Raw genomic sequence first — 22716 nt, 5'->3', positions numbered from 1 at the left:
TTATTCATAGCGCGTGCCGTGCTCTGTCCTGGGAGACAGGATTGTTGAGTGATCCTGTTCTCTTCACCCCCTGCCAGGCATTCTGTGTTGGAAATGAGACACTGGCTGTAGATGGACAGTTGGCCTGACCTTGCATGGCTGTGCTGAGTGTATTCCTATCCTGCTGCTGTTGGGGACCTCTTGGCAGCACTGAGAAATTGGGATTGATGATGTGGGACCATTCAAACAAGACACGTGTCAGTGCAGTCAGCTCTGAAACAAACCCCACTGGCCTGATCAAATACATGGACACCGGATCCTGAAACAGTAACCCCTAAAAATAACCAAGGGGTCATTGTGAAACTCAGCAAGTGCTTTCAGTGCAATGCTGAGATAGAAATCAGTGACTGCAGCACTTTGAGTGAGACCCAGGTGTAATAAGGGGTGTTACCCGCCATGCAGAGTGTTGGACCGTCCATCTGCACATCTGTGTACACAGCTATACATCCATGTAAGGCTGGGCTGTACATCTGTCTATACACCTGGATCCACGTTCAGTCTCCCTGGTATCCCCCTGGAGACCTTCCTCCTGTGGCCATACCCCAGCCCTTTTTGTGCCCAGGGCCAGAGACAGTTGCCTGGCTTGTACTGTGGCTGCACAGTGGATCAGGCGCTGCAAATTCTGTCCTAGGTGTGTTTGTAAGGTTTATTTTTGTCCATTCCAAATGCACACAGGGAATGCTGAACAGCTTTGTCTTAACTGCATACTTGTGTTGGGAAGTGAACATGTTAGTAAGTAAAAAAGGGATTTGCTCCTCAGTACTCTGCTGTCACCCTTGAAAATCACCTGGCTTTTAAATACTGAATGCACTTGCACAATTATTTTATGTGCATTTTGGTACTTTGCTATTTCAAGAACTCTGTAACTGCTGAAGTTGGGAGAAAGTAGAGCGATCCATTGCTCTGTCAGGATGTGAATTACATCTTCAGATATTCCCTGAGGTATTCTCCTTGCCTAAAGTACAAAGCTGAGTCAACTTTAGGGATAATTGTAAGGCCACAGGCTTGCCCCTCTGTGTGTGCGTGCCCTGTCCTCCTCTTTGCCATGTGTCCACACTGCTGGGGATCCCATGCTCTGCTCTGAAAGGGTGGCGGTGAAATCAGTGAGGGATACATGGATGTTGCCACTGTCTGTGGCAATTTTGGAAGGGAAACTGAAAACAGGTTTAATTGGAAAGTCTTTCACGGGGCGCAGCGTTCTTGCAGCAGCTTTTGGGCAATACAGGTGTGATTCATTCTCTGCCTTCCTGGCTTGGCCTCACTTTGATAAAGCTGCAGATCTCACATGTTTGTGTTCTTTACACCCAGAGCTCCTGCTCACAAAGGCAGCTCTGTAGGTGGACAGGAAGGAAGTTGAGTGTTGTTGGCTCAGTGAAGAGATGCTGCAAAAAGAGTTTCTAGTTCAGAGGCTCTGAAATTTGCCCTTGAAGGCACGGAAAGGAGGCTCTTGAGTTATGAGGAATGGGTTGTGTTTGGTCACCCCAGAGCTGTGGCTCTGTCTTTGTCAGCTGGTCCCTGATTAGAGCATCTCAGGAAGACTTTGTGATCCTCAGGGGTAAATGCTGGAGCTCTCTGCATTGCACCAAGGGAGTGTTTCAGGTATGAGAAATCTGCTTTGCTTTCTGACCTCACCGTGAAGACAAGTTTGCCCATTTTGTGTGCAAGACCTTTCAGTGAATCTCATAGCAGATTTACCCTCACCAAGTGCAGGCAGGAGTTCCCCCAATACTCTCACTATTCCCATCTTATAGGAAGTCAGAACAGTTGTATTTGGCCACGCCAGTGGCTCAGGATGGAGGGAAGGAAGGAATTATGTCCCTCTCATGCACAGCACAGCGTCTGTGCACACAGGACCATGGTGCACGTACGAAGGGCATGTCTGTACAGGCTGGGTCATGAATTCCCAGACTTTTGGGGGCCTGTGGTATTTGCTGAAACCCAACCTTCATCCACCTACAGCTGAGCCCTCCCTTTCTGTCGTTCCGGCTCAGCTGAGCAGGGCGCTCCTGGCAGCCGGCCCGGCGTGCGCGACCGAGCCGGCAGCTGGTCTGCAGCTCCTTTTAGATGAGATTCTCCTCTCCCAACCTGATCCAGATCATCCCCCTCTCCCTTTTGTTGACCTATTTCCCCCCTGCCTCCCCCCGCCCCGTTGTGTATCTCTTGCAGTGGTGAGCTTGGCTGTTAGTGCAGCTCCCTGCCCGGAGCAGCTGCAGGGAGCTGTGGGAATATGGTGGAAATGCCATGCGAGGCAGCGCGTGTTTCGGACAACCAGTGCCTAATTTAGGTTGGGAGGGACCTTTGCAGGTTGTCTGGCTCAGCCGCTGTGGCTGGGATAATTCAGGCAGCTCAGGGCCTTGTTTTGTTGAGTGCTGAATGTCTGGAAGGATGGAGGTCCCTTTGCCTCTGCTCCTGGCCTAGGACTTGGCCTCTCTCAGGGAAGAATCCTTGCATGTTAAAGGAAGAGTCTTTGCATGTTAAACTCATTCTGCATTTAAAATAAATGGACTGTGTTAACATTTTTTAGAGCACTAAGCTTTAATTCAGTTCTTCTCCTTTTTAAGTCATGTGTGCCTGCAGAATTAACTGACTGCTCTGTCGATCGTGGTGGGAGAAGAGGCTGGGACACTTGATTTATTTTTTTTGTCCCCTATGGGATCTGTGGCCCAGGACAACGCTGTGAGGGAATGGGATCTGTTGTCCCAGTCAGCACACATGCCTCCCACTGCTGGCTTGCAGTTGTGTGTGTGCTAGAAGAGGAAGAAATGTGGGCTTGTAGTATAATTTAGGTTGGAAAGTACATGTGGAAGTATCTTGAGTATCTGAGCTGATCTTCCTCCAGTGAAATCTATTTTCTCAATTGTTTCTCTGAGCATACACAGTGAAGTAGGTGCTCTGCCAGTCTGATAGAGTTATGTTGTCCCTGTCCTACTGCCTGTGACCTAAACAGGAGGGGAAAACTGCAGGAGAGTGGGCAAGATGACAGCAAGTCACTCTGCTCGCTTTGGCACTTTGGTAACACAGCAGTTTTTATTTAAATACCATATCATTATTATTTATATATGAAAACCACTCTTAGGTCAGGGTTACTGCTAGTTCTCTAATGTTCATGCTGTACTGGTGTTGCTCTGTGCACTGTGTTGTGTTTCTAGAAAATGACTGCATTTAAAAGAGATGAGAAGCAGCAGTGAGAAACGGCCACTTGCTAATTTCTGAAGTGGTAGGTAGGTAGGGCAGTGTGGTGTTTCAGCTTTGGGTGGGCGAGGAAGGCTGCCTGTGAGTCACGAGCTGGTTTTAGAGGGAGGTCAGTGGCTTTTGGTACTGCAGTCACTTAGCTGGTTGGACTGGATCCAGATCTCATTAAGATTTAATTCATAACTGGTTCTTAAGGAATCTGAATCTCGTAGTAGCCTCAGCAAAAACCTTCATGGGAGGCAACTCTCGGACTTGTGCCTGTGGTCTCAGCAGCTGGCTCGAGGTCCTGTGGGCCCGAGGAATGTGCCGTGTCCTCCGAGTGCCGAGTCCCGGCTGGCCGGTGCGGTCACGAGCCGTGACGCCTGAGCCCTGGTGGGGTGCTTTGGGAATCCATCCAACGCGGGGCCTGGGTCCTCAGTCACAGCCTGGAGGAGGGCACAGAGCCCATCTGAGCACGGAGCGTGTCAGGGATGAGCTGGATTCCCTCCTGACTCTGGTTTCTCCCTCTCCCAGGCCTGAGGACAAGCGCGGGACGATGTCGGAGGCGCGGCACGACAGCACGAGCAGTTTACAGCGGAAGAAGCCACCATGGCTGAAACTGGACATCCCGGTGCCAGTGCCTGTGCCAGTGCCAGAGGAGCCCCTCCAGCCTGTGCAGGTACAGAGGGTGGGGCAGGAGCTGGGAAGGAGCTGTGCTGGGAGCCTGTCTGTGCCTGGGGTCTCTGACAGTCCTGGCTGAGAGGGAGGGATCGTGTGATGGCAGGTCATGAGGCCACATAAGACAGGGCAGAGCCTTTGAGTGAATTTATGATCAGCAATTATCTCCCCTTGAGGGGGCTGTGGGAGGGGTGAGGGTGGGTGGCTGATGTGCTCAGATCAGTAGATGTGAGTGTTTGGATGTGGGCATTGTGAAAACTGTCTTGGCTGGGGATATGGGAGTGAGGTATTCAAACAAGCATTTCTTAAGGGGACTGGGGGAGTGGAGGGCTCCTAGACTAACATGAGGGCCTGGAAGTGCTGCAGCTTGTGTTGAAATGAGCTGGGAATGAATCTGACTTATGAATAGCCAAAATAATGACAGGCTTTCATCAGTAACAGCAGAGAAAGAACAGTTACTGGCAACACAAAGCTGTTACCAGCATGAGGAACATAAGAAAACCATGTGGGATGAGAAATAAATAACATTGAAGAGTGCTGAAGCAGAGATGAGGTGATAGGTTAATAGAAACTGTGCAAAGCCTGAGAGTAAAGTGTCCTTATTTGTCCTGGGAATAGGAAAAATATCAGGAATTTCCGCTAAGGTATCAAAAAGGGACGTAGGGGCGAGACCTGGGTAAGATGAATGCTGGCTGCTCATGTGGCCTTGCTGCAGGAACAGAGACTTTGTGCACCCAGGGCAGAGCTGGAGGGCTCTTTCTGCCCATCTCTGTGGGTGGATGCAGGACTGGGTTCAGTCACTTATGTGGAAGAACAGTTTAGCCATCAGAGAAATGCAGGGTTACACAGCTTCCCTGGAGCAGGACTGGGGACAGGCTTGGCTTAAGAGGGAACTTATATTGCACTTGGAATAGCAAGAACTGTCCTCTTCACCGTTCTGTGATCCAGGGACTAAAATGAGCTTTGATTATGTGACAGCTTCTGGCAGATAAACCTGGGTCCTGGTCTCCCCTCGGAAGGAAAAAAATCAGGGGTCAGTCTGCAGGGATTAAAAGGGGAATACAGGCTGTTAGCAGTGCAGGTTGAAAGCTTCTGAATGATTTATTTAAGGCTTTGATGGATGTTCCCTCATCTGAAATCTCTAAATCCAGTTGGGCAACTTCTGGAGAGACTCTGTGCTGGAAGCTGGTGGAGGTGATGTTCTCTGAGGGTCCTGTGTGCACAGCCTGGGATAAGAGTGCATCCTGTGCTCCTTTGGCTTATAACCTGAGTATCTGTGCATGTTTTTACATAAAGCAGCAAAATTGTTAACACTGGTGAAGAACATGAGCTCCCTGGGCTAGAGGGGCTGAAGTAGTCTTGAGGCAGAGAGTGTCTGAGCAGAGAAACAGTAGCTCAGAGCTTCACTTTCCATAGGGATAGACTGCTCAGCCTGCATTGTACAAATGGGAGATGGTGTCTCTGCCAAGCTGATAAAAAATTTAATCCAGAGCAGCCCTGGGGAGGCAGTGGTATGAGCTGAGAACAGCCTGGTGAGTTGTGTTATATTTGGTAGGTCACATTTAGCCAAGGCATGCCAGGAGCTTTCAAACCTGAGTGTGCCCCAGACTATTAGGCTGTAAACAAAGCCGGTGTGCCTTTCCCAGCTTGCTTAGCCTGCAGCAGGCAGCAGCTACAGCACAGACAGACCCACCACAGCTCTCAAGGGCTTTTAATGCAGATCCAGAGTCACCAAATAATCACCTGAGAAGCAAATCCCACTGACTGTGCTTGTAAAGACTGTGACCTTGTGGAGCGGCCCACGAGTGCGCGGTGTGGGTTCCCTCTGGCCAGACCAAAGCCAGGAGGGTGGATGTGTTGCAGGAGCTCATGTAATACCTATTGAACTGCTGAGTGTTCCCCAGCCTGGCTGGCCCCGTAGGGCATCCCTGAGATCACTGACAGCCTCCTGCTTCCCCCCCGGCAGCCGACGCGGCGCCAGGCGTTCCTGCGGAGCGTGAGCATGCCGGCCGACAACAGCCGCGTGCCCTCCCTGCCCCACGACGGGAGGAGACCGGTGCTACAACGACAGACCTCGATCACCCAGACCATCAAGAGGTGAGGCACTGCTTCAGGGCATCCTGCCATCCGCTGCCATCCTTTGTCGTGGATTTACAGTGTTGCTCTTGCCCCCGTTGCCTGGCACACGGGTGGCACAGCAGGGTGTGGTTGGCTCCCGTGTTATCCCTCATGAGCTTGTGGAAGAGTGGGTGCCAATAGGTAGCCCAGTGGTGCTATCTAGCCTGTCTTTAGTACGTGAGGAGACAGGTCCTGGGAGGAAGATGGTGGTGCCAGGACAGTGAGTGGTTCTTGCTGCTTACAGGCAGATTTTGGCTGCCTCGTGCCCCAGGGAAGTGGCTGTTCCTGAGTAACAAGGTGCCTCAGGCCCTGATGTTTAGCTGTGACGGTACAATGTGGTGTGCTGGGCTTGCTTTGGTGCTGTGTCTGAGAGCACATGACTGCTGGGGGAGGCAGAAGCCCATCCTGAGCAGGCCGAGGCTCTCAGCAGCTTGACTCCTGCCAGAGCTCATTGGCAGGTCCTTGACATGGCTCTGAGAGGTGATGGAGAGAAGGGAGAGGCTGCTCTGGTCATCATTTGTCCCCACAACCCTGTGATCTCTGAACCCAGCCAGAGAGCTGGATGCTCCTTCACTCCCCGTGGCAAAGGCTTATCCCAGTTTGTCCAGAGGGAGTGGCTTTCCCAGCTGCTCTCCTGAGATGACTGGTTTGTATCTCTGGCTGTGTGTCAGGCCTGCCCTGGGTCCCAGGAGCATCCCTGGAGCTCCACAGGTCAGGGGTTCTTCCAGCCAGCCAGGCTTCGCCCACTCACAAAGGAGCAGCCTTCCAGCTCTTGGAGAGACTGATCTCCCACGCACTGTTTGCCTTTGCCTCAGATGTTCCCCAGCTGCCTTGGTGGGGAGGCTCTCCCCCAGCAGCTCTTCCTGATCCTGCTGCTCGTGAGGGCTGAGCTGTGAAGCAGTGTCTGCTCTTTTCAGGGCCGTGGGCAGCTCCTGGGCCTGCCTGAGGCTGTCCTTGCACACCTAGACTGCCTCTTCCCTTGCCTCTCTGCCCTTGTCCTGCTCCCTGCCAGGATAATTAGGCAAGAGTGTGTCAAGGGTGAGGGGGTATCCTGGGAAGGTGCTGTGGAGGCACTGACAAGAAGCATTGGGTGGGAGGGCCAGGGTACCCTCCCCAAAAGGTCCTCATGACGTGCAGCTTGTGTGTAGGGGAGGGGGTTGGGGAACTGTGAGACACCTCGGTGCTGGTGTGACGGATTTGCCCCCGGTGCTGCTACACTGTGAGGCAAACAAGACACATGGAGCTACAGTGAGAAGGAAGGAGTGCTGGACAGTGGTGGGGAAGCTCCCACACACTGAGGGAGACGCCAGTGGTGAGCAGACACATGTGACTGTTGCACCAGCAGACCCTGTGACGTGCCTTCCTTCCCAGGCTGGAAGTGCTGGGGCTCAGGCTGGTGGCTGCCTGTGCCTAATGTATATATTTTGTACCCTTGGAAGTACACACAGGGTGCCCCAGAAGAGCACAGTCAGTTTTGGAAGGCCTGGGTGGGGGGGGTCACCTGTACGGGGAGGGTGTTCAGTGCTGGTTTGCAGTGCCCACTTGTACATGGGAGTGATTCATGTGCCTGAGTCAAGGCATCCAACACCATTTCCAGTCTCCTGGGGTGTTCAAGGTGTCCACACGAGGCAGCAGATGTGGCACAGATGGGCTTGTGCACCAGGGAAGACCCTGCCAGGGTCAACCAGAATTGGCCCAGGGCTGTTCCAGTGGCATCAGGCACCTGTATCTAAGTGGATCTGCTGACACCTCCATGGTTTCATACTCTGGTATCCAAAACCAGCCAGTGGGATCTGTAGCTGGGCGTCTGGGCAGAAGAAGGCAGGGGGATTGCAGCACCCCTTCAAGAGCAACGGGAGACATATGTCAAGAGGTGCAGATGCACCAGGAGGATTCAGCAGCCTCCTGGGTTCAAAGATGCTGTTGTGTGGCTTGAGTTTGGTTGTTTCTCTCGGGTCATGCTCTCAGCTGGAGGGCCCTGCCACGGGCAGTGCGGCACAGCCGCTGCCAGTGGGGCTCTGGCAGGAGACAGGGAGGTGCTGGATGCAGGTGGCTGCTCCCCTCCACAGCCCTGCAGGCTCCTTGCCTTCAGCTCTCTTTTCTTTGCAGCAGACAGGTTCGGTTTCAGAGGAGTCAGACCCTGCCCGCTCGCGGGCCCCGGGTGGGCAGGAGTTCCCTGAGAAAGCGGCAGTCCCTGCCCCGATCGTTTTTCAGGTACTGGTGGCACTGAGTGTGAAACCCACCCCTGCATGTGTGTGCAAGGGCTGTTGTGAACTGCACAGGCTCTGGCTGTTGCTGAGACCCTGCTGAGACCGTGTTGGCTTCCCAGGAGGTCTGCGAGCAGGCGGAGTGAGAAAGTTCATGAGTGCTGCTAACAAAAACCAAGTGTCACTCCTACTAAACGTGTAGGCAGCTGTCAGTAAGTAGCATGGACTAACAAGCTGTCCACCCGCCAGCCTCACTCCCTCCTGCCTTTCCTAACAAGCTGTCAACCTCCTGGTGTTCACCGAAGCTGGAATTTCTCCCCAGGGCAGCCACAGCCTGGCCTGCCTTTGCTGGGCTATCAGTGCAATGTGGGGCTGTGCATATGTTGGCCCCAAAGCCTCCTTGGGGCAGCAGGGGAAGGAGTGGAGGCAGCACTGAACAGATGATGCTATCATGTCGTTGCAGATGGGGCTCAGAGCTGGTGAATGGAATAGAGTGTGTCCACTCTTACCCTGTTGACATCGTGGCTTTTTCTAATCCAGTTGTGACTGCCTTTCTTTTTGAGGTGGTCTTAGCACCAAGGAGATGAGCCATTCCAGGAGTCCAGGGCCCACTGACCACCAGCCTGAGTCTGGAGCTCAGTAAACTTTTAAATCAGACAGACAATGTGATTTTGTGTGTGGCAGGGACTGGACTTAATGCCCAGGAGTCCATTCCTGTCCCACCTTTCTCACTGCTGCCCTTGGCCAGCTGCCATTCTGGCACTGTGACCACCTTTGGGACTGTTTGTGTTTGGTCTTGAGCTTTCAGGGCTGGTCAGCTCAATGCAACAGAGGAGTGAGACCTGACCTCTGATGTCGGTTGTTACGGAGCTCCAGGGAGTCTGTAGGACATGATGGGGCTCCCCAGCTGAACAGAGGCATTCAGCATCTCCCCAGGGTGCTCCAGGTGCCCTGAACTCTGCAGTCAGCTCTTCTGGACTGTCTTGGCTATGATCAGAGGGCTCTTTGCCTTGGTCCTGGCCCAGTAGTGTTGGCAGTTCAGTCATGGTCCTCGCAGAGCAAACAGCTCCAGTGGTGCTTGTCCTTCCAGGCAAGTGGGAGCGCAGTTTTGGAGGGCTCTGAGGCTGCTGGTGGTGCAATGGGCCATTGCTCATCAGGCTCACGTGGGCACAAATGACCCTCGTGAGGCCCCACGTATGGGCTTGTCCCCCAGCATCACCTTGCTGTTGAAATGCTGGTTACAGCAGTCCATGGGAAGTTCTGTGAGTTGTCAGACTGTTTTGTGGGGTGTGCTGTGCCAGTGAACTGCACAGCCAGAGCCTTACCTCTGTGCTGAGGCCTGGGGAGTCTTGTCAGCTGAGGTGCTGGCCCTGGTCCCTTCTGCTCTGAACAGAGACAGTGATTGCTCTGATGAGATGTGGGAGCAGAGTCGTGCTCCAGTGTATCCCCATCTCTGAGGGCTGGCATTTGGAGACAGTGAGGTCAGGTGAATTCTAGCCACGGTCCATGTGCCTGCTGAAGGGTCTGTTCCGCATCTTTGAGGGAACAGGGAAGGCTGAGGGCAGTGTGTGGTGTTTGCACCTGCAGGTTTCAGCTGGAAGAGCTGTGAGTTTCAAACTCACACCGTTTTGCAGGTGGCAGGTTGATGGTATTTTTGCTCTGTAGGGTGTAAAACCACAGGACCAGTTTCCAGTCTTCAGTGTAGTGTCTCAGTTCCCCTGTATGGCCTTAACTGTACATTTGTCCCACCCTTTACTCCAGTGTGTGTTTTAATACTCACTTTGTGATCTGTGAGGTCTTGCTTCTCGGCAGCTGGAAATCCTGCCCCTGAGCAGGGGGGGCTGAGGCCAGGGCTTTGGGTTTGTCTTGGAAGGACTTTCAGGTTTCAACACCTGGGCCAGTCAGCTGTAGGCTGAGAGAGCTTGTCATCTCCTGAGGATGAATTAACTGTGGTGGGAAAGGCTTGGCAGGGTGTGATGACCTCCGTAGGTTTACGGTAGCAGTTGTCCTGCAGGATTTGAAGTAGGTTTTTAGTCTGATTTATCCTGATCCCTCTCTGCCCTCCTTGGGATTTTGCTTCTGATCCACTGCTCTTCTGTGACAGCAGCCAGCTGGCAGCAAACCTGCCTTGTGGCTGCAAACCTGTGCTCCTGCTTCTGCACCCATTAGAACTGTGTGTGTGTGTGCCTTAGCAGAGATCAGGACCACAGCAAACATTTGCTGTTGATGTCACCTTTGAGGAGGATAGAAATCCTGCAGCATGAGATGGAGAAGTTAGGGATATCCTGGGAGTGTGTGTGTGTGAGGTTGGAGACTGGGAGAGAAGAGTGAATTCTGGAGAAGCTACAGAGCCATGAAACAGTACAGTCCCACAATGGGGACCTAGAGCTGGCCTGAAGATGGTAAGTGTTTGCAAAACATGGTTTTTAAAGTAAAAAAACCCAAAACCTTTCACCAAGTTATTTTCTGAATTTCTGTTCCATCTCTCTTTTCCTTTATTTTTAGAAAAACTCAGAACAAACTGTCCTTTACCCACAGTGAATCTCTCCTGGCATTTGCCTTCTGTCTTAAGAGACAAAATGCTGTTGATGGTTCTGGCCAGCATCTGTCAGGTTGCTAAAACCAGCTGAGGACAAGCTTCAAGATGCTCACGGGGAAGAGCCTGTCTTTGAATTGGGGTGGGCTGGAAGTGACCACCAGGGGTTGTGTCTCTTCATGTGCACAGTCCAAGCAAACAGAAATGCTTCTGAGCACTTGTCTGCTGGCATCTTTCAGAGGCACAGCAGACTGGTTTGGGGTGAGCAAAGACAGCGACGCGACTCAGAAGTGGCAGAGGAAGAGCCTGCGGCACTGCAGCCTGCGCTACGGGAAGCTGAAACCTCAGGTCATCCGGGAGATGGACCTGCCCAGCCAGGACAATATTTCTCTAACCAGCACAGAGACTCCCCCTCCCCTCTATGTGGGGCCCTGCCAGCTGGGCATGCAAAAGGTGAGTGCCCTGGGACAGAGGCGGGGCCCTCCTGGGTTCCCTGCGCTGTGTCTGTGCCGCTGCCGGAGCTGTGACCTGTCTGCGGGCTGAGCTCTGCCCAGACATGTCTGGGCTCCTTTCTCAGACACTTCTCACGTCTCAGGTACAGTTTGGCAGAGTTCCCCCTCCAGCAGCCTCTCTGGTGTCGTTGGCTGAGATCCCCCAGCTGTGCCAGCAGGAGGCTGAGGGCTGTGTTTGTCGTGCTGGGACTGTGGTGATTACACGTGTGCAGCCTGTCCAGGAGCTCTCAGCTCGGGCTTTTTGCTGCCGTTTTGCAAGGATGAAATTCTGTTGTACAGAGTGGTTTGTATCCTGGACCCAAATGTTCAGTAACAGGACACTTACCCCGAGCAGAACACAGGCCGTAGCACAGCTACTGTCCTCGTAGAAACCTGGTTATGTTTCAGGACTTTGGAAAGTGTCTCTTGCATCAGTGATGCTACAGCTGATGCTCTTGGGTCCTCAGGAATGGTTTTGAGTGCCTGCAGAGGGCACCTGGTAGCCTCCCACTCACTACCTTTAACTGTGACCCCAGCTGAGCACATCTGAACTAACCCACAGTGTCCCAGCCCTTCCCTTTGCTCCTCTCATCAATACTAATCACTGTGGTTGATGACTGTGCTTTAGTGAGCCCCACTGCAGCCTGGGCTAGTGGGAAGCAGTTCCTGCCAAAGCAGGACCTGCAGCCTGGCTGCACCAATGAAGCAGAGGAGAATATTGTGTATTTTTCAATCAGGTTTCGCTTTGTTGTCCTGTTTCCTGGCCAGCTGAAGAGTCTTGCGGTTGGTCTTTGGCCACAGAAATATTGTTGGGCCCTCTGTGGGCTACGTTAAATCAGAACACGGTGTCAGTAGGTGTGTAAGCCCATCAAGCTTCCCGTTGAGTGTTCAGCTGTGGATTAAAAAGGCTCGTAAAACCTTAGGATGAAGCGTAGAGGTCATATGGAAACCACAGCTGTGATGATGTAAGGACAGAGGCAAGGTTTGTAGCTGAAGGCAATATTTTCGTTACGTGGATTCGTATGTTTGGAACAAGTGAGAGCTTTGGCCCGAGGAGTCTCAGAGAAGGGCTTGCAGCTCTTGGAAGCTTGCCTGCTCCATCCAGCTGTTAAGCCTAATTAATGGAAGCAGATGTAAATATACAGTTAAGCTTCAGCAGGATAACAGGATACTGTTTAAGTCCTGAGCTGTCCAGTATCAGGAAGGAAACTAGCTGGAGAAAGAACCTGGCTGTTTTCAGGGATTTCTCAAACTCCTGTTTGGACAGCACATTCTCTGTCTGTAGAGCTCACTGGCACGGGAGAGAGTGAAACCAAGAGCTCGGGAAGGGCTGAAGGAGGTTTGAAGTGTCTGGAACAGTCTGGGTGACAATAGTCAACACCAACAAAAGAGAAAAAAAAAAGGGGAGAGGGAGAGCTTTGAGGACTTAGGCTTGAGTCTTACAACTAGGCCTTAGCTTGCAATAGGCTATTCTGTATCTGTAGAATTGCTTGCTGGTTCTTGGTCAGTCCCAGGAGCCAGGCGCCTGTCACGGCCTCAAGATGTTTGCCTGGAGGGAGGAGGGCTGGGTGGGGAAGGGTCTGGGGGCGAATGGACTGATGGGCTTCTCCCTGCAGATCATAGACCCCCTGGCCCGCGGCCGAGCGTTCCGCATGGCTGAGGACACGGATGGCTGCAGCATCCCCCACACGCCCATCACCCCCGGGGCCACGTCCCTCTGCTCCTTCACCAGCTCCCGCTCCGGCTTCAACCGCCTGCCCCGGCGCCGCAAGCGGGAGTCGGTGGCCAAGATGAGCTTCCGAGCGGCCGCGGCGCTGGTGAAGGTACGGCTGAGGGAAGGGAAGGAGCTGCTGAGAGGGGAGGGTGGGGAGGGCCGTGGTGGAGGGGAGGAAGCCCAGCCACCTCCTGCTCTGTTTCAGCCACGTGTCCGGGAGGCAGGACTGGCAAGAAGCAGGGACGGTGGCTCAGTTTTTGCTTTCCCCTTTTGCTTTCCCTTTTTTTGCCTGGGGCCTTTTTTTGCCAGCAGCCTCAGAGCATTCCAGCAGGTTCACTTCAGTCTGCCTGGACCCTTGGGTGGTTGAACTGCTCCTGATGAGCAGTCACGAACGAGCAGAAATACCCAAGGCTATTACTATACAAGACTTTTTATCCTTCCATGTGTCTGCTTTCCTGGGCCCAGTGACCTTTTTTCTGTGCCCAGTGCCACCCATCACTGTGGTGGTAGAGGAGCCTGGAGATGGGCACCGTGGATTGAGGAGCGGGATCTCACCCATGGGTCTCACCAGGAAGGTGTCACACCTCAAATCTGTTGTGCTCCACACACAAGCATGAGGCAGCTCAGCACCTGGGCTCCCTGTGCTCTGGCTGGGGTGGCCCTGTGTGTGCCTGGCAGTGACCTGGTGCCCCTGTCTCTGGCTCAGGGCCGCTCTGTGAAGGACAGCACGCTCAGGAGGGCTCAGCGGCGCAGCTTCACCCCGGCGAGTTTCCTGGAGGAGGACACGGTGGATTTTCCGGATGAGCTCGACACTTCTTTCTTCGCTCGGGTGAGGGGCAGGTCTGGCCTGGTGCTGACCCCAAAGGCAGGGCAAGACTCCAGTCCTGGCAGGACTGTGTGTTGAAGGCAGCAGCACCGCTTTCTGCCCAGGGCTGGTGCCACAAATGAGGCGTTGGCATCTTCTGATGGGACTTCTGTGTCTCTGCCCAGGAAGGAGTCCTTCATGAGGAGCTCTCTACTTACCCAGATGAAGTGTTTGAGTCTCCATCAGAAGCTGCAATCAAAGATGCTGAGGTGAAACCTCCCGATCAGACAGATCTCACAGGAGGTGCCTTGGACAAAAACGAGCTCGAAAGAAGCCACTTGTTACTGTGAGTATCTTCCTGGAAGTTGCCAAAGCCTAAGATGGGGTGACCAACCCGTTTGGAGTGGGACCTTCTGTTTAGGGGAAGCCATATGAGTGCTGTGGGTGCTTGTGCAGAGCTCAGAGCACTGCAGTGATGGGTTTTCTTTAAAACCAGCTACCCAGGCGTGTGAAAGGTGACTGTGAGGCCACCTCTGCAGTCTCTCCAGCAACTTCCAGCCTCACTTAATGTGTTTCAGAGGTTGTATAATGCCTTGAGGAAACAAAAGACACTTAAAATCAGCTGTGAGGGCGCTGGGGGCCCAGCCTTTGGCTATGGAGAGCGTAGCAAAGACAAGAAGGCTGTTGCCATTGCAACAGTCACCAGTAACTGTTGTGTTGCTCCAAGGAGCAGCGTGAAGCATTGCCGAGTGTCGAGCTGGGCTACATTCCTCACTTGAAACGAGAGAAAGGTGTGGCCCTGATGCTGAGAGCCCTACAAATATGTGGGTGGTACTGTACTGTGTGCCTAGATTTTTTCCACCTGAGTAACTGGTACTGAGTAATTGCTCCGTGTCGTTTCCGAGTCAGCTCTGGCTTAGCTGGCAGCTCACCCCAGCGCAGAGCTCTGCTGGGTGTGAACATGGAGCAGACAGGGAGGTCCTTGTTGTGGTTCTGCTGCTCACAGCCCATCTTGCTGTGTTGGCTCTTTCCCTTCAAGTGTTTCCAAGAACTTGGCTCAGTCGTAACATAAGGGGAAGCAGTGAATGGTGGGAGTTTGTTGTCACTCCTCTGAGACGGTTCCAGTCTTCTTGGCACCGCTTGGATCTCCTCAGATAGCTCTATTGAGGAAAAAACGTTTCTTTTACACTTCAGAGGGCTGTTATCACGGTCATGGTCGGGTGTCCTTCACGTGGCCAGGTGTTTGTTTTGGCACAGGCTCCCAGCCCAGCACAGGAAATCCTGGGAAACAGCACCTGTGTAACACACAAACCACATCAGCTCTGGGGGCAAGTGCAATCTGCACCTTCCGTGGGAGAAGGACTTCCCAAGGGGAAGTTGGGGTGTTAAAATGCATCTTTCTGCAAGGTGCAATGTATTGAAAAGAGCTGAAGTTTCCAGCAGTATTTTGGTTAAAGAGGTTCAGATTCTCCCTCATCCTTGTGCATGCCCATTCTTCAGAGCTGTCACGCTCCCTCCAAGGTGCTCTGGTGATCTTTCAGCAAAAAGTTTGTTGGCTGGTTTTTCTCACCATTTCTAACAACCCCTGTCTGTGTGCAGAGTGGGACGTTTAGGAAGCCAGAGGAGGTAAACTGGATTAGAGCACATGCCAGGGACATGCCAACTCCAGTGCCAGGCAGTGAGGATGGTGAAATGGGAGGTACTTGGGTTTTCTGGTCAGGGTTTGAATGCTCCAGACCTGAACCTCCACACTGCTGTTTAAGAGCAAGGAAATACAAAACTGTCTGGATATGATGGAGACTTACAAAGCAGGTACTATGTAACCTGTGCAACCTTCATCAGATCTATTTTGGTCAAAACACCTCCTTTTAGCTCAGGATGTTTGGGATTTTTATTGTGGTGTTGAAGCCTGGATTTGTTGTTCTGAAAAACGCACACATTGGTACAAATAAAGGCAGGAATAGATTGTGGGAGGTAACAGCTTACAGCATGTGACAGTGCCACTTTCCTGGTCTGGGAAGCTGCTTGGATTCTCCTCTGCCTGATTTGGTGGGCACAGGAGGTTTTACCTGCCAGTCCAATCCCACTGCAGTGCTTTAAAGGTGGGGATTTCCACTGCTGGGCTAAACTCCACTTCCATTTCACAGCAGACAGCAGAGTAAGAGGAATGAAGTAGAGGTGGAAATCGATGTGCCTGAGGCTGCAGATGTGCCTGTTACTGAAACACTTTAAAGCCTTGAGAGCTTCTCAGTGGTGGGGCTTAGTTTGGCACAGCTGCCTTGTGCCACCTTCTGCGTGTCATCCCGTGCTGGCACCGTCCAACCCTTTGACATTCACCTTCCACTTCAGCAGTGGCACAGACAGAGGAACTGCTGCCACCCAAGAGCAGGGGAGGGCTGGTCCCCCATGGCTGTCCTGCTTTTGGTTGCAGCCCCCTGGAGCGCGGCTGGAGGAAGCAGAAGGATGGGGGCCTGGCGCAGCCCAAGGTGCGCTTGCGGCAGGAGGTGGTGAGCGTGAGCCCCCCAAGGCGCGGGCAGCGCATCGCCGTGCCCGTCAGGAAGCTCTTTGCCAAGGAGAAGAGGCCCTACGGGCTGGGCATGGTGGGCAAGCTGACCAACAGGACGTACCGCAAGCGCATCGACAGCTACGTCAAACGGCAGATCGAGGACATGGACGATCACAGGTGAGGCTGCAGGCAGGGGAGGGAGGTGCCCAGCACGCCCAGTGGGTGGGTGAGTGCTGCTGCCCTCTGGGGACTCAGGTCACTGCCTCGGGGAGCTGCTGAGACCCCCCCAGTGTGTACCCCTGGAGTACAGGGCCAGCAAGCATCACCGTGTCACCGTGCAGTGAGAGCTCACCTGGCTCCTCACGTTGCTCTGGGTGTCTGGATCTCTGCTGCCTGGAGGGACTGCAGGTCTCTGCCCCACCAGCACTGTCCTGTGATGAACAGGCAGGCTCAGGTATCCCTGTCTCTGATCATTCTCCTAGGGTCATTACTGGCACAGTTTGGCATCAGGCTTCAGTGTTCTCACGGATGTTTTCTTGGGAAAGGGTGGTTGTCTGGTGTAGTGGGGGAGTCAGAGTAAACAGGGTCTGCCTGCCAGCAAGGCCTTAGATCATTGCCTGCAGTCCTGTGCATCCCTAGGTGATCCTAGCCATGTACCCCAGGTTTTAGTGAGGTCCCTGGGGATAAGCAGCAGCTTTTCTCCTGTGTTCTGTGAGTAGGTGCAGTTTGGGTGAGTTTCTGCCTCTGATCTTTTCCCTTTCCTTCCACCCAGGCCTTTCTTCACCTACTGGGTCACCTTTGTGCATTCCCTCATCACCATCCTGGCTGTGTGCATCTACGGCATCGCCCCCGTGGGGTTCTCACAACACGAAACTGTTGATTCAGTAAGTGACTCCCCCTCACTTGCCTGGAGTGTGATTTTGTCTCAGCTTCCAGCTGCTGGCTCTTATGTCATAGTCTTCAGCATAATTGGCTACTTGCCTGAGGGCCTTGATGGCTGAATTCTGGGTGTCCAGCCGTGGGGGGCTGCCTGCAGCGTCTCTGTGAGCCCCCAGACCATCATCTCTCCCTCCTGCAGCCACCTTGCTCTTGACAGCAGATTACATCTGACACAAAGCATGGGGGCTCTTCACAGGCTCTGACTGTGCTGGCAACACTTCCAACAACTTGTTCCCCTCCTGGTGGAGACCAGAAGGATGTTCATGGCAGGGAAATATTTCAAACCTGGGCTAAGTTTTTGCAGCGGTCGCAGGATTTTGCTTCTGCCAGGAGCAAAACTGACCTGTTTGACTTTGAGAGCTGATCCTGAAGCTGTTGGTAGCCTTCCCACACGTTGTTAAAGGTCTCTGGGGTACAGCCATGCCCCTGCTCCGTGCAGGGAATGCCTAGGGAGTTTCTCACCTACGTGTCTGACAGCTTTCAGAGCACTGCCACCAGCACCTGGGCCTGCACTGCCAGCTGGTGCTGCCTGTGCTGCTGAGCTGTGTGAAGCTCCTTGCAGGCTCTCAGGCCACTCCCAGGTCTGCAGGCCTTGGAATTTTTGAAAGCTGAAGTAGCCAGAGAGAGACATTTGAAGAGAAATCTTAAGGTGAAGGTGCCCAAGTCTTGACAGGGTTTTTTACCTGCGATCCTGCAAAAGAGCTGTTTGAGAAACCATGGGCCCAGTCATTGCCTGTGGGGATTTCTGTTCATCCTGGGGGCTGTTTCCACCAGCCCCTGCTGCTTGCCCTGCTGACCCTGTGGGCAGGAGCTCACAGGGCTCTGGCTTTCTCTCCTTGCAGGTCTTGCGGAACAGAGGGGTTTATGAAAACGTCAAGTACGTTCAGCAGGAAAACTTCTGGATCGGCCCCAGCTCAGTGAGTGCTGATGGTGGCACTGTTGGTGGGCAGGTGGGGGACTGTGCACTGCAGTTGTGCCATCCCAGGGACTGGAGCCCTCCCCTGCTTGGAGCTTGGGGATCTGCCATAGCTCTCAGGGAGCAGAGGTGCTCCCAGCCCCAGCCACCCACAGAATGGACTGCCTGGAGGCTGGGATGGACCTGGGCACTCCTGCTTGGCACCCTGTCCCTACAAAGCCAAGCTTGGGGTTAGAGAAAATGCAGGAGTTGTATGGGGTGTGGACAGCTTTCCTGATGCCATTCCACCTGGGAAAGACAAAGATGAAGAAACAATGTCCCAAAGTTTTCTTTCCCAGCCACAGTGCTGTTCTTTCTGGGGCTACGGGCAAGAAAATCCCTGAACTTTTGTTCTGGGCCTGTCTTCCAAGCAAATGCCCAAGTGTGCCTGGTGTGTGTTGGGCTTCATCATGCACGACTTGTCCCTGGTTCTTGAGTCGGGATGGGGCACCCCGTGCAGTCCCCCCAGCCTGCTCTGCCCCTTGGCTGAGCTGGGTATTTCCTTCTCTGCCAGGAGGCCCTGATCCACCTGGGGGCCAAGTTCTCACCGTGCATGAGGCAGGACCAGCAGGTGCACAGCTTCATCAGCGCCAAGAGGGAGAAGGAGAAGCACTCTGCCTGCTGTGTGCGGAACGACAAGTCGGGCTGCGTGCAGACCTCGGAGGAGGAGTGCTCAGTGAGTGCCTGGGCCCCTTCCCTGCTGCCCCTGGTGCTTCTCCCTCCCTGGGCTTCATGTTGGCACCTCTTCTCTCTCCTGCAGTCCACGCTGGCCGTGTGGGTGAAGTGGCCCCATCACCCCAGCACACCGATGCTGGCAGGGAACAAGAGGCAGTTCGGGTCTGTTTGTCATCAGGACCCCAGGTAGGTCCTGCCTGGCCCAGCTGCCATCATGGGGGGACAGGACTGATGATGAGTCAGTCCCAGGCCGGTGGATTGCTGGATGGGACAGCAGCTGCTCTGCAGATCAAGGGATATGGGGCAGTGATGTCCCTGCCTGTCCTGACGACTGCAGGGGAGGCTGAGGCAGAGTATGATCTTATTTCTGTTCACCCTTGATCTCCACTGTTGTTGCTGCCCCACCTGCACAGTGGCTGTTGGGAGCTGTGGGTGCCTTCCTCATCCCACTCCTCCTCCTCACCTGCTCCCCACGCACACAGGGGTGCAGCAGTTCCCAGCACACCTCTGCCCTGCCAGCTGCTGGGTGGCACTGCACACACTCCCTGTGGGCTGAGGTAGAGCTGAGAGCAGCTAAATTGCCACCCTCTGGGTGTGTCCACCTGGAAGGGATCCAGCTGGTTGCTGGGCAGCTGCCTGCTCTCCTGCCTTTGTGCTGCAGCCCTGACTGGAAGGAGGTTATGGCTTTAATGAGCACGGCCTTGGCTGATCTGGGGGACAGAGGGGAGCTGTGGGATGGCAGCCTGGGGACAGGGACAGTGTGGGAATCCTGCCTGGTGCTGGGGAAAGGTATCTCAGGCTGATTGTGCTCTGTTGCTGCAGGGTTTGTGAGCAGCCAGCCTCGATGGAGCCCCACGAGTGGCCAGACGACATCACCAAGTGGCCGGTGAGCATCCTGGGAGGCACAGAGCCTGCAGGGCAACTGGGATATGGCACTGGCATCCCCCTGGGCAGAGCCACAGCTCTGCTGCTGGAAGGGCAGGGCCTCTGCTGCAGCTTCTGCTGCTTGTCACAAGCTCCAGCTCAGGGCAGACATGGTCTGCCTCACCAAGGCTCAGAGCCCTCCAGCAAATTGCCCTGTGCCAACTAAAGCCCTGGGCCCCTGTGCCAACTAAAGCCTTGGGCCCTACCAGGGTAACAGGAGGGTGGAAACCAACTCAGCCTCAGGGCTGGAGAGGAGGTGGCAACTGATGCTGAGGCAGATGGAGTAACAGGCACCATCCTGCTGTCAGAGGGAGGCCTCTGTCTGGGAACTGGCTTCTTCCCAGGGGGCTGTTTTGATTTTATCCATGCAACTAGCAAAGCTGTGGCTGTCTGACTGCAGCCTGTTGTTGTTTTCCAGATCTGCACAAAAAACAGTGCTGGGAATTACACCAACCACCTCCACATGGACTGTGTGATTACAGGCCGGCCCTGCTGCATTGGGACCAAAGGAAGGTAAGGAGTTCTGCCTGTATGGAGGGGCTGGGTGTTGGGGTGAGACACAGGGGGTCTTTTCAGGTTGTAGACACAGCCATTTGTCCTCCTTGTCCTTTCCACACACAGCCCAGAGCCCTGCTGGGAAGGGGAGTTGGACAGAGAGCCAGGACAGGTCTCCCAGACGGAGCAGGACTCTGGGATGAGCAGGAGATAACAGCCAGCATGAGTCCTTGGTGCAGCAGGGTATCTCACTCAACTGGTCCTGCAGTTTGGAGGGACTTGGATCATAAGGGATTAAATAATTCTGCTGAGGAGTTCTGCATTTTTCCTTGGGAATGTCCAGCTACACTGGCCCCAACCTGGAGTCCACGAGCACTCAAAGGACATGCCAGGCCCTGGGTTTTCAAAAGAGGAAGATGCTGTTCTTCCTCAGTTGCTCCTGAGCTTGAGTAGTTACCCAGTGCTTGGGCCTGGCTTTCCCTACTGGGGAGAATAATCAGTGCTGTCCCAAAGAGTTTCTTTCTCTGTCCCTGAAGGTCATAACCAGGATGCTCCTGGCCTAGGCTCCTTTCCACTCTGGCAGCTGCAAAGGCACAAGACTCCCTCAGCCTGAGGCAGCTTCCCCAGGCTGTAAATAGCTGTAAATAGCTGAGCTTTAGCATCTGTTTTGGAGCCTCTGTATGCCAGTGTGTGGAGGTGAGGCAGGGTTCCCTGTGGGAGAGGAGCAGGAGGGGTGTGTGGAGAGTGGCACTGGGCTAAATGGGAATGTATTTGTGCCTCTTCTGAGGCACAGCAGCAGCTGAAGGCATCAGTTCTCACAGATGGGATAAGGGGGAATGGTAAGGGCCTGTGAGGACACAGGAGTGATCCACTGTCCGTTCCGCGTGTGACTTGTGCCTCCTGCAGGTGTGAAATAACCTCCCGGGAGTATTGTGAATTTATGCGGGGCTATTTCCATGAGGAGGCAACGCTCTGCTCTCAGGTGAGTGTGGAGCTGGGGGGTTGTATGGCTGCTTTTCTCCCTCCAGTTCCCCTTGCCAGCTTGGCAAGGTCTGAGGGGTGACAGTGCTGCAGCGTGGGTGGCAGTCCTGTGTCCTGTCCCACCCTGAGCCTGCGGGAAGCTGCTGATCCAGACTGGAGTGGCAGAGCTGGCTGCATCTGTCGCTCTTTGGAGGCCAGTTCAGGACTTGGGCTGGCAGCTGTGAAAGCCCAGCACGGGACCAGTGTGTAGGCAGAGGGAGAAGGCACCTGTCCTGCTCTCCATGAGAGAGCAGATGCCTTGGTTGTGTGTGCTGGGCTGGAGAAGGAGCATGAAGCTGCCACAGGGAAGGACTGGGGTCACATGTAACTCGGTGTTGGGACTTGGTTCAGTAGAGAAGCAGGAGGAGCCCCTCTGCCAGAGGTACCTGCAGGCTCTGCCCTGGCCTTGGTGAAGGGCCCCTCACATCCCTGCTCCTGCCCTAGGTGCACTGCATGGATGACGTCTGTGGGCTCCTCCCTTTCCTGAATCCAGAAGTCCCCGACCAGTTCTACCGCCTCTGGCTCTCGCTCTTCCTCCACGCTGGGTAAGCAGAGGGGTAAAACTTCTCCTGTCTGGATGGGGGAACCCTCAGCCCTGGGGTTGCTGAGTTGTTCTGGCTGCCCCTTCCCAGGGGACTCAGGGGTGCTGAGCTGTGGTCCCTGCCAAGGTTTACCATCCTGTGTTTGCTGGGAGGGATCAGTGGCGTGGGCAAGGCCAGAGCAGGAGCTCTCAGCAAGGCTGGGGACAGAACACGAGCACAGGGGTGACTTCAGTGGCTGCTGCTTCAGCTCCTGTACTCTGCACTTGGCAGGATCCTGCACTGTCTGGTTTCAGTCTGTTTCCAAATGACGATCCTGCGGGACCTAGAGAAGCTGGCAGGATGGCACCGCATCTCTATCATCTACCTTCTCAGTGGCATCACTGGGAACCTTGCCAGTGCAATATTTCTACCCTACAGAGCAGAGGTGGGTCTCCTGCAGACCAGAGTGCTGGTAACTTGCCCTGAACACAACCCTTCTCTCCACGGCCGTGCCTCTGGGGCAGAGGCAGAGACACCAGAGCTGGCAGATTGGTAGCTAGAAGATGGCACCACACCATCAGCAGCAACACCCCCCAGAGTACCCTGGGCTTTCCCAGTGACTGGCCCGGGCTGGCTGCAGGAACAAAGGTGCCTCATGACAAATGGGGAGCTGCAAGCCCTGGGATAGGAGAGGCCTCAGGCAGGCTGGGAATCGAGTGCTGTAGCTGTGCCAGAGACCCTCCGGTGGCACGAGAGGGGCAAAGGGCAGAGCTCAGCTTTGCCCACAGAAGACTGACTGCATGGCAGGACCATCTTCCAGGTGCTTCCATAAGGAAGAGGGCATGGTGGGTGGGGGGAGCCAGGAGATTGCCTTCAAGGGCTTCTCTTCTCTGGCAACTTAAACCAGACCTGCCCTCCTTAA

General features: G+C 54.2%; 1 protein-coding gene across 8 annotated transcripts in view; it reads left to right on the top strand.

Annotated features, from left to right (window-relative positions):
* Nucleotides 1–22716, top strand: part of RHBDF1 (rhomboid 5 homolog 1) — a 67812-nt gene that overhangs the window by 44109 nt on the left and 987 nt on the right. For 7 of the 8 annotated variants that reach the window (XM_027882715.1, XM_027882716.1, XM_027882719.1 and 4 more), the window contains 16 exons: nucleotides 3745–3889; nucleotides 5855–5985; nucleotides 10989–11202; nucleotides 12857–13063; nucleotides 13661–13783; nucleotides 13945–14105; nucleotides 16191–16442; nucleotides 17038–17149; nucleotides 18047–18121; nucleotides 18674–18835; nucleotides 18920–19020; nucleotides 19657–19720; nucleotides 20177–20271; nucleotides 21160–21235; nucleotides 21718–21818; nucleotides 22086–22239. In XM_027882715.1, the coding sequence (XP_027738516.1) occupies nucleotides 3767–3889; nucleotides 5855–5985; nucleotides 10989–11202; nucleotides 12857–13063; nucleotides 13661–13783; nucleotides 13945–14105; nucleotides 16191–16442; nucleotides 17038–17149; nucleotides 18047–18121; nucleotides 18674–18835; nucleotides 18920–19020; nucleotides 19657–19720; nucleotides 20177–20271; nucleotides 21160–21235; nucleotides 21718–21818; nucleotides 22086–22239 (2151 nt within the window). In that variant the 5' untranslated portion in view covers nucleotides 3745–3766. Of the gene's footprint in view, nucleotides 1–3744; nucleotides 3890–4423; nucleotides 4442–5854; nucleotides 5986–10988; nucleotides 11203–12856; nucleotides 13064–13660; nucleotides 13784–13944; nucleotides 14106–16190; nucleotides 16443–17037; nucleotides 17150–18046; nucleotides 18122–18673; nucleotides 18836–18919; nucleotides 19021–19656; nucleotides 19721–20176; nucleotides 20272–21159; nucleotides 21236–21717; nucleotides 21819–22085; nucleotides 22240–22716 lie in introns of those variants that run through there. The other variant, XM_027882720.1, reaches the window with a different exon arrangement.

The sequence above is a fragment of the Empidonax traillii genome, unplaced genomic scaffold, assembly GCF_003031625.1.
Source record: "Empidonax traillii isolate 1590-97213 ecotype Southwest subspecies unplaced genomic scaffold, ASM303162v1 scaffold111:size2041728, whole genome shotgun sequence".
NCBI classification, from domain to species: domain Eukaryota; kingdom Metazoa; phylum Chordata; class Aves; order Passeriformes; family Tyrannidae; genus Empidonax; species Empidonax traillii.
This window is presented reverse-complemented; position numbering and strand designations above follow the sequence as displayed.